The sequence below is a fragment of the Hippichthys cyanospilos genome, chromosome 15 (assembly GCF_059441005.1).
Source record: "Hippichthys cyanospilos isolate Australia breed blue-spotted pipefish chromosome 15, RoL_Hcya_1.0, whole genome shotgun sequence".
NCBI lineage: Eukaryota > Metazoa > Chordata > Actinopteri > Syngnathiformes > Syngnathidae > Hippichthys > Hippichthys cyanospilos.
In genome coordinates, this window is record NC_142383.1 from 13,097,033 (window position 1) to 13,110,692 (window position 13,660).

Consider the following 13,660-nt stretch of genomic DNA (forward strand, 5'->3'; position numbering starts at 1 on the left):
ATATATATATATATATATATATATATATATATATATATATATATATATATATATATATATATATATATATATATATATATATATATATAACTTAAGGTATTAAAAGTAATTAAGTGGTTATTGTAGGTGCTAATTAATACCTTAGATTAGGTTATTAAAAACTAGAATAACTGGTTAGCTATGATTGCATCACTTTAAGTACTAAAGTATTAAGCAATAAATTACATTAGGTGTTTAAATACCTATGGTATTCAAATTATTTTGTTTTGAGTAATGCATCAATTTTGTACCCAGGTACCTAAAGCAATACTTTAGTTGAAGTACTAAAGTATTAAAGCAATTAGTTGTATTATGTGCTTAAGTACCTAAAGTAATTGATGTCTTGAATGCACACAATATTTCATTACCTAAAGTAGTTGATTACTTTAGTGCGTAATTCATTTAGTACAAGCCATTGTTGGACATTTCTAGTGGCAAATATTTAATAAAATGAAAAGGATAGAAATAAGTACCTGGAATTAAATGTCTGGATGAAAAAAAAAAAAACTAACTAAAAATATGTCTTTGGGATTGAAAAAATTCCTCATCAATAGCTACAACATCACCACTTTTTGTTAACCTGTAACACTTGTGGTACAGAATGCACCATTGCCTTGACTCATTTTGTGAACAGGTGCTTGCATACTCTTGTCCAACCAGTTTAAAATATCCAAAACACCCAAAGGACAAACTGAGTGACAGGTACAACACACGAGCGTCAAAGGAACCTGAATGATTTTACACTGTATGTTACCACACTAATCTCAAGAGCAGATGGTCCACAGCCATTTCTGGCTCAGAGGTCATGACCCCCTTGCAGCCCCCCACTACCTTGAGAGAGCCAAAAAAAAAGACCAACTGATGAATTATTTATTTAAAGTAGGAGTCCAACCCAAAAAATTCTTTGCAGCAATATTTTCTACGTGCCACCTATAGTCTAAACATGACATCATGGTTAATACTGTCTCTGTGGAATATTAATTAGGCATAAAAATGTGGGGGTTCATGAATCGCAATTTCCTGTTTACACTAGCATAGAACAAATGGTTGTAAGGAGATTTTGGTAGGGGGATTAGTTAAAAAAGAAGGCCACAAATGTATTAATTGCACATTGCTCAAGCGTCACATTTATTTCTCAAAAGTAGGTTACAAAAAAAAAAATGTCCAGGTTATAATAGGCACCAGTTCACCGCAGGTGCAACATAATAGAAAGAAAAAAACTTCTGAAGGTAGAAACATTCCATGTTTTATAGGTACGGTATAACTTGTTATTTTACAACAAATTTATGAGCCCCATATATCACAAATGTGTGGTGTTGAATCCACTGTAAACAAAGTCCCATCATACATCACAAAAGTCCAAAACACGATGCGAACACCCAACTTCCTCAAACTGTGGCCTCCAGTCTGATTGAAACTATTTCCAAAAATTATCTGGTTGAACAAAAATTTAACACACCTTAAATAAACATTTCCTTTTGACTCTGCAGAACTAAACAACTTCAAGTCTGAGTGGCTGTAATTTTCTTTATTTTAATAAATACCACTACGTGTGGTATTTGGGATTTCTTCAGATTTGATATCTTTAAAAAAGGAAGTTATTATAACAACTCCTCTGGACAATTTAAGAGTTTTCAATGCACCTAACATGGAATATTTTTAATGTGAATGGAAGCTTGTGAAAAGAAATGAAAGCTGTAATGCAGGCATGCTAACCATTAGCCCAAATGAGATATTATTTACTTTTGCTTGGTAATAAAAGTTGCAGAACATTGCACCCCTGCCACTATTTGAGGAAATAAAGTAAACATTCTATGTTTGATCGTGTTCTTTTCCGATCACACTCCACTGAAAATTTGAGCCTGACGAAGCAAAATAAACCAGCAGTGTTGATAGTCTCCCATTTGGTAACTTATATGCATAACTCCACCATAAATGAGCAGGAAAGTCTTATAATATCAAGAGTCGCCCTAGCCATTTAGTCTCTGCGTGACCACCTCCCTGTACATGATGGAGATATAGACGAAAAGAAGGAGGATGACAAAGAAGTCATCCATGAATCCAAGAAGGCCGAAAAGCGCCTCTGGGAGGATGTCGAGGGGTGAGGCCAGGTAGGTGAGGGCCCCGACCAGACAGAGGAGAATCCGGATCCGAAACATCCAAAACAGGCCCCCCATGGAGAACATCTCCCTGAAAGCGTGGCGGAGGAGGGTGGGCACGTCACGCAGCCTGTCCATTAACTGAGAGATATGGAGGGATTAGATGAGAAGGACAACAACAACAAAAAAATGTGCGTTTTTACGAAAGAACTTGAAACTCACAGATCTCGGCTGGCCTGAGAAACGGCGGTTGTAATCGTTAATGTCTCTTAAGATGAGCTGAGGTTCTGCTTCACCATCCTGGACCCTTTGAGGACCGGCTTGCTCATTGAAAAGTGGGAAGAGCAAAGTCACCTGAACAGGGGAGAAGAAAAAATATCTATAAATTATATGGGAATATACTTCTTGAGATTAAAAAAAAATAAATAAAAATAACAAAGGAATACATGTGACAAGTCTTACCATTTGTCTGCATATTGGACAGTTAATGGCACCTAACCATGCGCCATACCTCCAGTAGGCTATAATACAGGAACCTAAAAGAGGAAAATTTATATCAACTAAATATATGCAAATTTGGGAGGAATTGTGTGGGAAAAATAAGTGAAGAGATAATTCATTCATAAATATAATTGAATAATAAAGCACATATTCTTACCACAAAATAGATGACCACAGTTGGTCTCAACAGGAAGAACAGCTTGTTGTAAACACACCGGGCAAGACATGTCTCTATAATACTGCTGCCTGACTTCTGGCTGGGGATTTACCTCCTGGGATACATATGTTAAAATTAAAAGATACAAAGATCCATTTTTGCCAACATTTGGATGACCTATATTTAAATATAATGCCAGTGAATTTGTGCAGTGGTCCAATTTGAGTGTTGGAAATTCAGGTGGAAGTTCAAGTAGCATTATCCTATAGTGATGAGTTTTTTTGTTTTTGTTAATTTTTTTAAATATACTTATGCGATTTTAACGTGTATTGTATCCATATATATGTATTACATGCGTTTTTGCCTGCAAACCTGCTCTGTTTGAAGCTGCAGTCGGACAGCTCGAACATGCTCTTGGTTCTCCGGATGAATATTCTGCTGCTGCTCATCTCTAGAAGGTCAATTTGTAGAATTGACAGTCAGTGTAATTATAGTTACTGCACATTTTCTGCTGTAATTGCTTACCTGCAGAGCAGCGTTAGGATGCCTGCCAGGAAGGTGATAGTGAGCACCACGACAAACAGAACTTGGTTGCTCACACCTTCTATTAACGTGTCTTCATCTTGGATGAGGTAGTCCACGTCTCCACACTGATTGTCTTCCATCACCCAGATTCATAACCCAGTCATTAATTCCATTACTGGGGTAAACAAAGAGAAATATTGTGCAACTGCTCAACACATTACATGTAAACATGCACATGAACATACTGCATGCCCCTAAATTTCTTTTGTCATTACACTAGGAATGGTTACAGCATTTATAATCGGAATATTTAAAGCACCAGTTAAACTACCCACCTTTTACTTCCTCTGCAGCAAAGTATTTCTAAGTCGATCTATAAACAGGCTACTTTCTAGTATTACTATACATCGTCCGCCAGTAAATAAAGTCTGCCATGATATTTGGGTTAAAATTGAACGACAGTCATCGTTGCAAAGCTTCGCAGAAGTCGTCGGTCCGCTAAATAATTTACGTGCTGTAAATTTAGGTTGTTGTTAGCTTAATGCAACTTGCTAGCTGTTAGCATTTGTCTGGTAAGCAAGGAGTCTACCGAAGATCTGCGAAAGAGATTTCCTGGTTCCACGGAGCACGACGCCCACTGGAAACATGAGGTAATAGCATTCCATCGTTTGCACATTGTTATCGTTTGAATTTGAGAGCAATTTCTGAGCGTGTTTAGCGAGGAAAACAATGCCCTCTTCGGTTTCGATTTCTGCCTTTTACATTATTTTTAGGTTTGGGTTTTAAGGTGCTTGTGTTTAGCAAACTTTAAAAAAAAATCAATTATTTCGGTTCTTTTGGAAGAGGTGTTATTTATCGCTTTTTAGGCCCTTCTTTACCAAAGATGACTAAATCTGCGAATAATTTTAGCCTAGTATGAACGTCCGTAGTGATAACATTGACGCAGTTTGGTCACTAGATGGCAGTAGTTTGACTTAACAATATGACTTCCGTCAAACTGTCGTGAAGAAGTCCTCGCACTCCAGTCGCTAGAGAAAAACATGCTTTTATATCCAACAGGGGGCTAATTTTAAAACAATAGATATTTATTGTTTTGTAACAAAAATGCCTCGTTACGCGCAGATAGTGATGGGTCCGGCGGGTAGCGGTAAGGTAAGTTATTTGACGATCATGGTTTAAATGTTAATTTAAGGCAGCATAGTTTAGCTTGTTAGCCTATAAGCTAACAGCATTTGAAGACGCATTTTTTAATTGTTTTGTTTTACTTCACAGAGCACTTACTGCTCTACGATGATCCAACACTTTGAGTCCTTGCGTCGTTCTGTTCAAGTGGTCAATCTGGATCCTGCGGCGGAGCATTTCGACTACCCTGTTATGGCAGGTGAGCAGCACCAGAACACGCTCCTGTATGGGGAGCGCAGAAAGGATTGGGGGGAAAAAATAATAAAACATTACGGTATCAATGTTGTCAGACATCCGAGAGCTCATCCAGGTGGATGACGTGATGGAAGATGCATCTCTCAGATTTGGCCCGAATGGCGGTCTGGTCTTCTGCATGGAATATTTTGCCAACAATTTTGACTGGCTGGAAGAATCCTTGGGACATGTAGAGGATGACTACATCTTGTTTGATTGCCCAGGTGGATGTCCATTGCATTTTCAAATGTTAAGGATATAGGTAGATGATTTTAGATGAACATATTTGTTTTTTTTCTCTTTTAAGGTCAGATTGAGCTGTATACTCACCTGCCCATCATGAAGCAACTGGTGGAACAGCTTCAGCAATGGGAGTTCCGGGTGTGCGGAGTCTTTCTGGTGGATTCCCAGTTCATGGTGGAGTCTTTCAAGGTTGCATTTTGTTTTCCATATTTAACACACTATTCTATGTATGTATTTATTTGAATGTGAAATTAATTCCTGTTTTTCTAACTGCAGTTCATCTCAGGAGTCATGGCGGCCCTGAGTGCCATGGTGTCATTGGAGATTCCTCAGATAAACATCATGACCAAAATGGATCTGCTCAGTCCCAAAGCCAAAAAGGAAATTGAACAGTAAAATGCATTATTATTTTTTTTGCCACAAATAACTAATTGAGATGCACCATGTTTTCATGCTGTTGATTAAACCCCGGTGACAGCCCCGATTTCCCTTGAATGCTAACTTTTTTTTTCCACAAGGTACCTTGATCCTGATATGTACTCCATGATGGGGGATAACTCTGACACTATACGGAGTAAAAAGTTCAAGAAGCTTACCAAAGCCATTTGTGAACTGGTAAGACAATTTATCAGATAATGTAATTTAGGTCTGCCACTAATAATTATTTTAATTATCTGTTAATTTGTTGATTGTTTTAAGTCTTAATTTCTTTCGTTTTATTCTATCCAGTATGAGTGATTATTTCAAATTGCCAGTGCAGAAAGTGCATATATTATATAATGGATTTGTTAGCGTTTCGGTCTGTAGTGTGTCAAAAACTAGGGAAATTGTTGATCTTTGTTTTCCCAAATAAAAGCAGGCTTGCCACATGGGTTGATGACACTCAAGTATCTACTACTGTAGAAATTAAGTTGCACAAGATTTAGTATGGGATCTGAAAAGATTAGATGATCCCAACCCAAGAGGACTGTGTGTAATTGAGAATTTCCTGTTTGTCTGCAGATTGATGATTACAGTTTGGTGAGATTTATGCCATTTGACCGCACAGATGAGGAAGGTATCAACATAGTACTGCAGCATATCGACTTCTCTATACAGTATGGGGAGGATCTGGAGGTCAAGGAGCCAAAGGTAACTGGCATCTTGACTTTTATAGGAAGTCTTTTTCGACAAAATTCAAACCTGTATGCAAGCCGAAACACTGGTCAAGCACTAATTGATGTTAACAACCTAAAGACACTTTAAGGCCTTGAATAGCAAACAAAAAAAACATTAAGTGCAGCAATGCTGTCTTGACATGCTTTTTTTTGTACTTGCTAATTTGCAAACACTTTACGCAGCAGCCCATTTGTGTTTGCTATGTGTATAATTGTATACACTCTCAATTCCCTCCTCTTTTACAGGAGATTGATGAAGACCCCAGTGACAGCAATTATGATGAATTTTTTAATCAAGGTGAAGCAGAAAGCTGAGCAATGTCTTTTCAGGACCTGACAGGTCACATGACTTTTCCAATAGAACGTCATATAAGGCAACTGAAGAACCAGAATGTGTTGCCCTGTGAATAAAATACTTTGTTGTGGTGTTACCTATTTTTATTATTTATCATGTTTATTGTAAACGTGGCGTTTTCTTGAAAATATGATGGAAATGTTATATTTTAATAATAAATAAAATACCCTAACTGACACTTTGGCATTGAGTCAATGAGCGTTTATAGCACCCCCGTGTGGCCATTTTGCAAATTGTTGCGTGGCCTCTTCCTGTTTCATTAGCAGGGTGGGACAAGCGGAAGCAGCATCTTACGGTGCTAATATTTTATCGCCGAGTGGTTGAATTGACCCATTTATCACTCAACATGCCGGTAAGTGTATCGCAAGTGTTTTAGACAGTCAATAACCGAAACATCTCAAAAGGAGGCTGTGTTGAGTTTATTATCTTTGATGTTAGCATCTTTGGCTAGTAGGGTTAGCATTCGGCTCTCAGATTCGGTTAGCATCGACTGATGTTGATCGTTGTTTAGGAATGTTGGGCTAATGTTTGGTTCGGCTTAGAAGCGGGGAAAATGTGAGTCTTTTCTGTCGCGATGCGAGCAACCGCCGAGAATTGTGGAGTATGTCAACAGCTGAGTTAAACCTCTCTTGCCAGGCGTATCACTCAACCATGCAGGAGGATCACACCAGAACGGTGGGGAATATGGCTTTACTGCCCCTTAAAACGCAATTTAAGGGACCAGCAAGAGGAGACGGTGAGTTACATTCAATTGTGGTTTGTGCCCAAACGCGAGGCATTTCCTGTTTTTTTTTTTTTTTTTAATAGCCTCATTGAATTGTGCAGTCAACTTCCTGTTTTCAGTAAAATACCTAAAATACTACATATCGACCATATTTTTAAAAAGTCAATAAACAGTGAATGATTTGAATAATAAACCAATTATTGCATTTAAAGGAATACTGGGATATTTTTGGCAGTACAAAAATGTTGTCTGAACTTAATTTGATGATTAAATTGCTTTCCATGTAAAAAAAACAAAAACAAAACTGTCGACTGAAAATGACAATGTGCTGGTATCGTGCAATCACAGGTCAGCTTGTACATGTCACATGACCAACAGGTGAGTAGTGATTGGTTCTTTCCCGAGCCAAAAGTACTGTCATTTTCAGTCTAGTTGCTGGAAAAAAGTGTTATTAAATGTATTAATTGTGCATAAAAAATACCTACAAATTAATTAGACCAGAATTTAACATTTTTACTGGCGAAAATGGCGGAATACGTAGACTTGCTGTCAATTAAGAATGAGCTCAAGCACAGGGCTAAGGTAACCAATCACACTTCAGCTTGCTAATGTCCCATGGCCAAATAGGGGAAACAGGTGAGCAGTGATTGGCTGTCATCTGAGCACATGTGATGTCATATTCTTTGACAGCAAGTGTCATTTTTAAAATTAATACTTAGAAAATGTCTATTTATTGTTAAAATATGAACTTTTTAGGCTTAAAATTGCTAAAAGTTAATCTTTTAAGTTACATTTTAAAAATGATTTCGTAACTCATTATGCCTGCTCTTTGAAAACAAAAAAAAACCCCGATATATTCTCAAAGAATAAAAAATAGCATGTCCACATGTGTACTTGTTTTCCCCCCAATATTCTCACTAAATGACGAAACAGTGCAATGTGCTTGTATAATTGCCGCATGACACATGATCGAGGAATTAGAGTTTTTAACAGTATTTTTGTCTATTTCAGGCATAGATTCTGACATTATTGACGAGGCGATCTACTACTTCAAGGCTAATGTGTTTTTCAAAAACTATGAGATCAAGGTGAGTTGTTGCACTTGCATTATGCGGTTCTGCCAGGTTTCAAGTTGTCAGAACCAATGTGCATTCCTTCACATGTCCTAACTTGTTTCCTCTCACTGTAAGCCCTAGTGGAAGTTCATATATGTTCTTGTTTGAATGAAATAAAATGTTTTTTTTAATTTGGCACGTCATGTTTTTTTGTTTCTTTTAGAATGAGGCAGACCGGACATTGATCTACATCACGCTCTATATTTCTGAGTGTCTAAAGAAGCTGCAAAAGGTAAATGATCACCTGCAGTGATCAGCCATGTCATTTTAACACTTTAAGGCCTAAGGGTGTCAACGTTGTCCACAAGGACCTGTGTGTCCTACATGTTTTCCATGTTTCTTTTTGCAACACACCCGATTCAAATGATTAGCTCAGCAGGAGCTTCATAATGAATCTAAACATTTCAATCAGGTGTATTGAAAAGAGATGCTTGTAAAAAATTCAGGTTGCAAGCCTTCATGACCTGGAGTTTTGACACTTTTAGACCTCAAAGCATAAGTGTCAAATGCCATGTTTGGGTGCATGCATGTTTTTGAAGTTTCTTTCTCAACACATCTGATTCAACAGATTAGGATAATTCTCAAGCACCTGCAAAGCTTGCTAATGAGTTATGGTGTGTTGGGGAGAGAAACATGCAAAACATGCAGGATACTAGCCCTGGACCGGGGTTTGGCTTATACACCTAAAGAGTTAACTTATGGGAGACCGATTTGGGCCGCCCACCCCAATGAATTAATTATTCATATAGTGAAAACAACAGCACAAGTACTCAGGGCTCATCTTGCGAATGTCACATGACCAAAGCAAAATCTATCAATTGCTAAAAAAAAAAAAAGATTATACAGAGTAATACAAACTCCATAGTTTAATACAAACAGCATGACTTTTTTTTTCCTTTGTAGGCTTTGCAACACGTTATGTTTTTTAATATTAGAAAATGTTTGAGCTTACCAAGGGGTCTATGTGGCACATGTTCAGGCTATGGAAAAATGTTCCATCATGTTCCAATGTAATAGCTTCATGATATTCCCATGAGTGAGCGTGTTTGTGTGTTCCTCTTTGCAGTGCAGCTCTAGGGGCCAGGGGGAGAAGGAGATGTACACTCTGGGCATCACCAACTTTCCCATTCCTGGAGAGCCTGGCTTCCCGCTCAACGCCATGTATGCCAAGCCCGCTAACAGGCAGGAGGAAGGTGAGACAGGGCTCCAAAAAAGCATTCAAGAAACAAATGATAAAGCGGCAACAGTACAGTTTGCTTAGAATTTTTCAAATGATGTTCTCTGAACTTGTCCAGACACGATGAGGTTGTACCTCCAGCAGATCAGACAGGAGACCGGCTTGAGACTATGTGAACGCGTGTTCGACCCCCAGACAGACAAACCCAGCAAGGTGAGTCGATTTTACATCCTTAATTCAGTGCGTGTTTTAAGCCTCCCATATTTTGACTTCTACGAGCTACCCTACTACTGTTAGAAGTCCTAGTTTGCTCAGTGGAGGACATCCTGACCTTTCCAAAGATTTCTCATGTTATGACATTGCTCAAACCAGCATTTATTTTTTAATGGTATTTCATCACTAATGCCCAATGGTTCTAAACATTACTGTTTCTTTTTTTTTCCCTTAGTGGTGGATGTGTTTCGTCAAGAAGCAGTTCATGAACAAAAGCCTATCTGCTCCAGGACAGTAAACGTGCAGCGTGCAGTGTTTTCATCTGTGCCTGCCAGACGGAATATTTCTTAAGGTCGGATTTGTGCTTTTTGTGGTGCAATTTTATACTCTTGGAGTTGATAAGGGTGTGTCCTCACTTAAAAGTGAACGTTAAATTGAGCTGGTGCTTAATTCAATAAAGCATATTATGGATGTGGGACAATGTTCAAGCATTTTTTTTTTACTAGTAGGTTTTGACTACACAATTTATAGCACATACTAGTAAACAGTTTGATAACATGGTCAGTTTTTCCCCTTTTGTCATGGTGACTTTTTCGGGGGAGAGGGATCGGCTTAAACAGTTTTTAGTTGACTGAGTACAACTGTTCTTTGCATTTCAAAGCAATGCTTGTGAAAAAGCACAAAAAAAGTTGGAAGCAAAATTGATTAAAACGATGCGTCACTTTATTTCACACCGAACTACCGCTGTCTTAAACGTCACTTGATTACTCTGCATTTATGAACACTTGCCAGAACAAAGATGGTACATTAAAACTGCATACATTATATTCTGATAAGCCATTTTTGTTCCTCCACAATGCTTGCCCTCAGTTATTTATTTCATTTTTAGAAAAGGCACTGTAGGCTGTATGGCTCAATGTGGCAGATATGCTGTTAAAAAAAAAACAAAAAAAAACAGCCCCCCCCCCAAAAAAAAAACAAAAAAAAAAACGGCAGTTCTCATTTCAAAATAAATAGTTAATAAAGACAAACTAAGATTTGAATGTGCTAGGAAAAAAAAATGAGATGGCTTGTGCAGATTTGCAGTTATGTCTTTTTGAAATCCGGAAACATGACTGTCATGATCACCTGGGTCAGAAGTGGACTTTGTTTTCCCTCTCAGCATTCTTGGTCCACCTCAGCAAGTTGTTGAATTCCTGAGCTGAAACGTAACACAACGCAATCAAACTAACATGTTGTGAGTGCCACTTGATCGTATTACAAGTTGTTGCACTTGCTTAAGAGATGTCAGTCGTAAGCCATTTCTTGACTTTTCCGCACACATCGTGCAACCTTTTTCTTAAAAACGCCCCTGGGATCGTCCCGCCACTCTTTCTGCAAAGTACAAAAATCAGATATTACCCTTTTTAATAAGAAGTATTGACTTGAACAGGAACTACTTACTGCTGCGTCAACGTTAGCAGGAGAGTCGCCGTTTGGGTCTGCCAACATGGAGATGACACTAATCATTATGGTTTCCACCGTATGGATCGGCAGCCAGCGCTCTTCGGGCTTCTCGTAGCCGTACTTGTCTTCTCCAGGCTCGTGCAGGATGGAGATGCATACGTCGCCGTTTTTTGCAACTGGCCAATAGAAGAGGTTTCATTACTGGGATTCATATAGAGCAGGAGTATCCAAACTTTTTCCTCTTGAGGCTCACATAGAGAAAAATGGAAGGGGCCACATATTTCATTTTTTACTCTAACGAAACATGGTAAAAACAAGGCAATAAACAAGCAATTACTGTACACCTTGTCTCTAAAGTATTATGGTATCATGTATTCCCCACTTCTGTCAAACATCAAACTTGTTACTACTTTTATAAAATCGTATAGTGGGCCATGTTAAAATCTATTTTTAGCAGGCCGCATAGATGTGGATTGCGGGCCTGAGTTTGGACACTTAATAACGCTCTAAAATTGTCAATACAGATTTCCATTTGTTTTATTTAAGACCTGGAAGTGGTTTGCATACAAATATTTACTATAGATGTTTTGGGTCATTTATAAGTGAGGCAGAAATGAATTGGGTGTTGCTTAAGCCTTGGTGCCATTTCATCTACGTGTTAATTTAAGTGCATATTGTATAATCTTTCATGAGATATTGGTTGATTTGATTGGGTGATTTGACTTTAGCCACCACATGTACTGAAGTATAATATTTCTCTCCGGTAACAGACAAGGATGCAAATTATGAAAGTGAAGATGATTGGAGTAACTCATTAAAGGTTGAAAGGCAGTAAAAAAAAATAAAAAATCTCTACAATAATATAAGGTGGGCCTCAGAACTCAATATTTTGGTTAAGCAGCAAAATCCATCTCAGAGAGTGGCCATTTTGCCACTTTTCTGCCATCTGAAAATTAGTTACTCAGGCTCAAGTAACAGCCAATCACAGCACAACTTGCGAGTCTCAAATGACCAAACTCAGAAAACAGGTGAGCTGTGATTGGTTGCTACCTGATCAACTGTGACGTCTTTTACAGTTGACAGGAAATGGCAAAATGGCCGCTCCCTGAAATAAAGTTGACTTCCCCTATAAGTATAAATAAAAATTCACCATTACCATATAAATCACCAATATATAGCCACCAGATTTTACTGCAGCCATGAAATGTTCTCTCTCTTCACCGAAATGGAATTAGGATATTTTTATAATGGAATTTTTTGTAGGTGATTGATAGACCACAAAGGCATTTGACTCATGTACAGATCAGGTTTACACTGGGTATCCCATGTACATAACTGTTTCTAAATTTTACTCGACTGGCAATTTTTTACACATCGTGACAGTAAAGAATGTTAACCCAAGATATGCGTGATGTGACGCACAAATCGGACTAAAGCTGAAGAAAACAAACCGTTTGGATGCCAGATTTCTGTGATGAACTTCATTTTGGGTGGTCTCAGAGGATAATCCTGGGGGAAGGTTAAAGTGGCCTTGAAGAACCCCCCTTCACTAAAATAAAAGAACAAATCCACACATCAGATGCTCTCAAATGAAATGAATGCAATTATCAACCCTTGAAAACGGCAATCGACGTCACTTACAAGAGTGTATCCTGAGGTCCGATAACAACCACTTCCCACTGAAAAATATCATTGTCATCCACAAGACCTGCCGAGAAGCCTTCTACGGGGTTCTTGTTCAGATCTGAAAGGTAACATTTGATTTTTGAGACGTGGCCACGAATCACAAGTAAACAACTGATGAATACAGGCAACAGCTGCGGTTAGGGTTCGAGTCCTCGTGCCTGAGAACTTCACGTGTGAGCCACCGATTGAGCAACGGCAGCTAGCTTGTAAGTGTGAGCATTCTTTGTTCACTAACTGGCAATTATATATGTATATATTAAAAAAAAACTCAACCGAGCAAAAAGTTAATTCCATACGTCTCAAAATAATACGTCATAGCGCCGTGCCCCTAGTTAGTGCTACCACCGCTTTGCTAGCTTACCTGCTAATTGTTTACGTAGCAACAATGCCGACTGACCCGTCATTTTCCAACTAAAACTTCCCGGCTCTGTTATTTTGATAAACTTTCTCTTAAAAAGGTGTCAGTCAACAGACCTCGCTAAATAAGACATTTGACAACATCCACGTTTCGTCGTTCTCTAATGATGCCGAACACACGAGCTAGCGGTGAAAAAAGCTCACAGGAAGCTGCTGCTGACGCGCAAAAACATTTACCCTCCGGAAACACGAGCAGGCAACCCTGTTGTCAATATTTTCAATAAACGTGTAAAAAATACCAGTTTAATTAACTGTTATGTAATATTTGTGTTCATGAATTTCATTTTTTATTGTTGTGAGCAAAAAATATTAAAAAGAATACACAAGTAGTTAAGAAGCCTGTAAGACAAAATTTTGAGCAAATACGGTTGAAACCTTTGAGTATATTTC

General features: G+C 38.2%; 4 protein-coding genes across 4 annotated transcripts; 2 read left to right on the forward strand and 2 right to left on the reverse strand.

Moving 5' to 3' along the window:
• Positions 1 to 1,139: 1,139 nt before the first annotated feature.
• On the reverse strand, positions 1,140 to 4,242 carry rnf170 (ring finger protein 170). Its single transcript, XM_088434799.1, has 7 exons — positions 3,657 to 4,242; positions 3,322 to 3,496; positions 3,169 to 3,247; positions 2,797 to 2,911; positions 2,601 to 2,674; positions 2,361 to 2,492; positions 1,140 to 2,279 (listed from the first exon to the last, which is right to left on the reverse strand). The coding sequence occupies exons 2-7, from the start codon at positions 3,459 to 3,461 to the stop codon at positions 2,010 to 2,012; spliced, it is 810 nt and encodes a 269-aa protein (XP_088290925.1). The 5' UTR covers positions 3,462 to 3,496; positions 3,657 to 4,242; the 3' UTR covers positions 1,140 to 2,009.
• A 66-nt stretch (positions 4,243 to 4,308) lies between these two features.
• gpn3 (GPN-loop GTPase 3) lies at positions 4,309 to 6,675 on the forward strand. Its single transcript, XM_088434798.1, has 8 exons — positions 4,309 to 4,473; positions 4,594 to 4,702; positions 4,794 to 4,961; positions 5,045 to 5,169; positions 5,257 to 5,372; positions 5,499 to 5,595; positions 5,983 to 6,111; positions 6,384 to 6,675. Exons 1-8 carry the CDS (start codon positions 4,426 to 4,428, stop codon positions 6,450 to 6,452), a joined length of 861 nt encoding a protein of 286 aa, XP_088290924.1. The 5' UTR covers positions 4,309 to 4,425; the 3' UTR covers positions 6,453 to 6,675.
• A 37-nt stretch (positions 6,676 to 6,712) lies between these two features.
• On the forward strand, positions 6,713 to 10,202 carry arpc3 (actin related protein 2/3 complex, subunit 3). The gene is made up of 7 exons (XM_088434800.1): positions 6,713 to 6,844; positions 7,129 to 7,228; positions 8,228 to 8,304; positions 8,495 to 8,563; positions 9,398 to 9,524; positions 9,627 to 9,721; positions 9,957 to 10,202. Exons 1-7 carry the CDS (start codon positions 6,839 to 6,841, stop codon positions 10,017 to 10,019), a joined length of 537 nt encoding a protein of 178 aa, XP_088290926.1. The 5' UTR covers positions 6,713 to 6,838; the 3' UTR covers positions 10,020 to 10,202.
• Positions 10,203 to 10,422: 220 nt separating this feature from the next.
• Positions 10,423 to 13,434, reverse strand: ube2g1b (ubiquitin-conjugating enzyme E2G 1b (UBC7 homolog, yeast)). The gene is made up of 6 exons (XM_088434802.1): positions 13,215 to 13,434; positions 12,809 to 12,911; positions 12,619 to 12,716; positions 11,165 to 11,343; positions 10,999 to 11,095; positions 10,423 to 10,922 (listed from the first exon to the last, which is right to left on the reverse strand). The coding sequence occupies exons 1-5, from the start codon at positions 13,255 to 13,257 to the stop codon at positions 11,009 to 11,011; spliced, it is 510 nt and encodes a 169-aa protein (XP_088290928.1). The 5' UTR covers positions 13,258 to 13,434; the 3' UTR covers positions 10,423 to 10,922; positions 10,999 to 11,008.
• Positions 13,435 to 13,660: the final 226 nt, after the last annotated feature.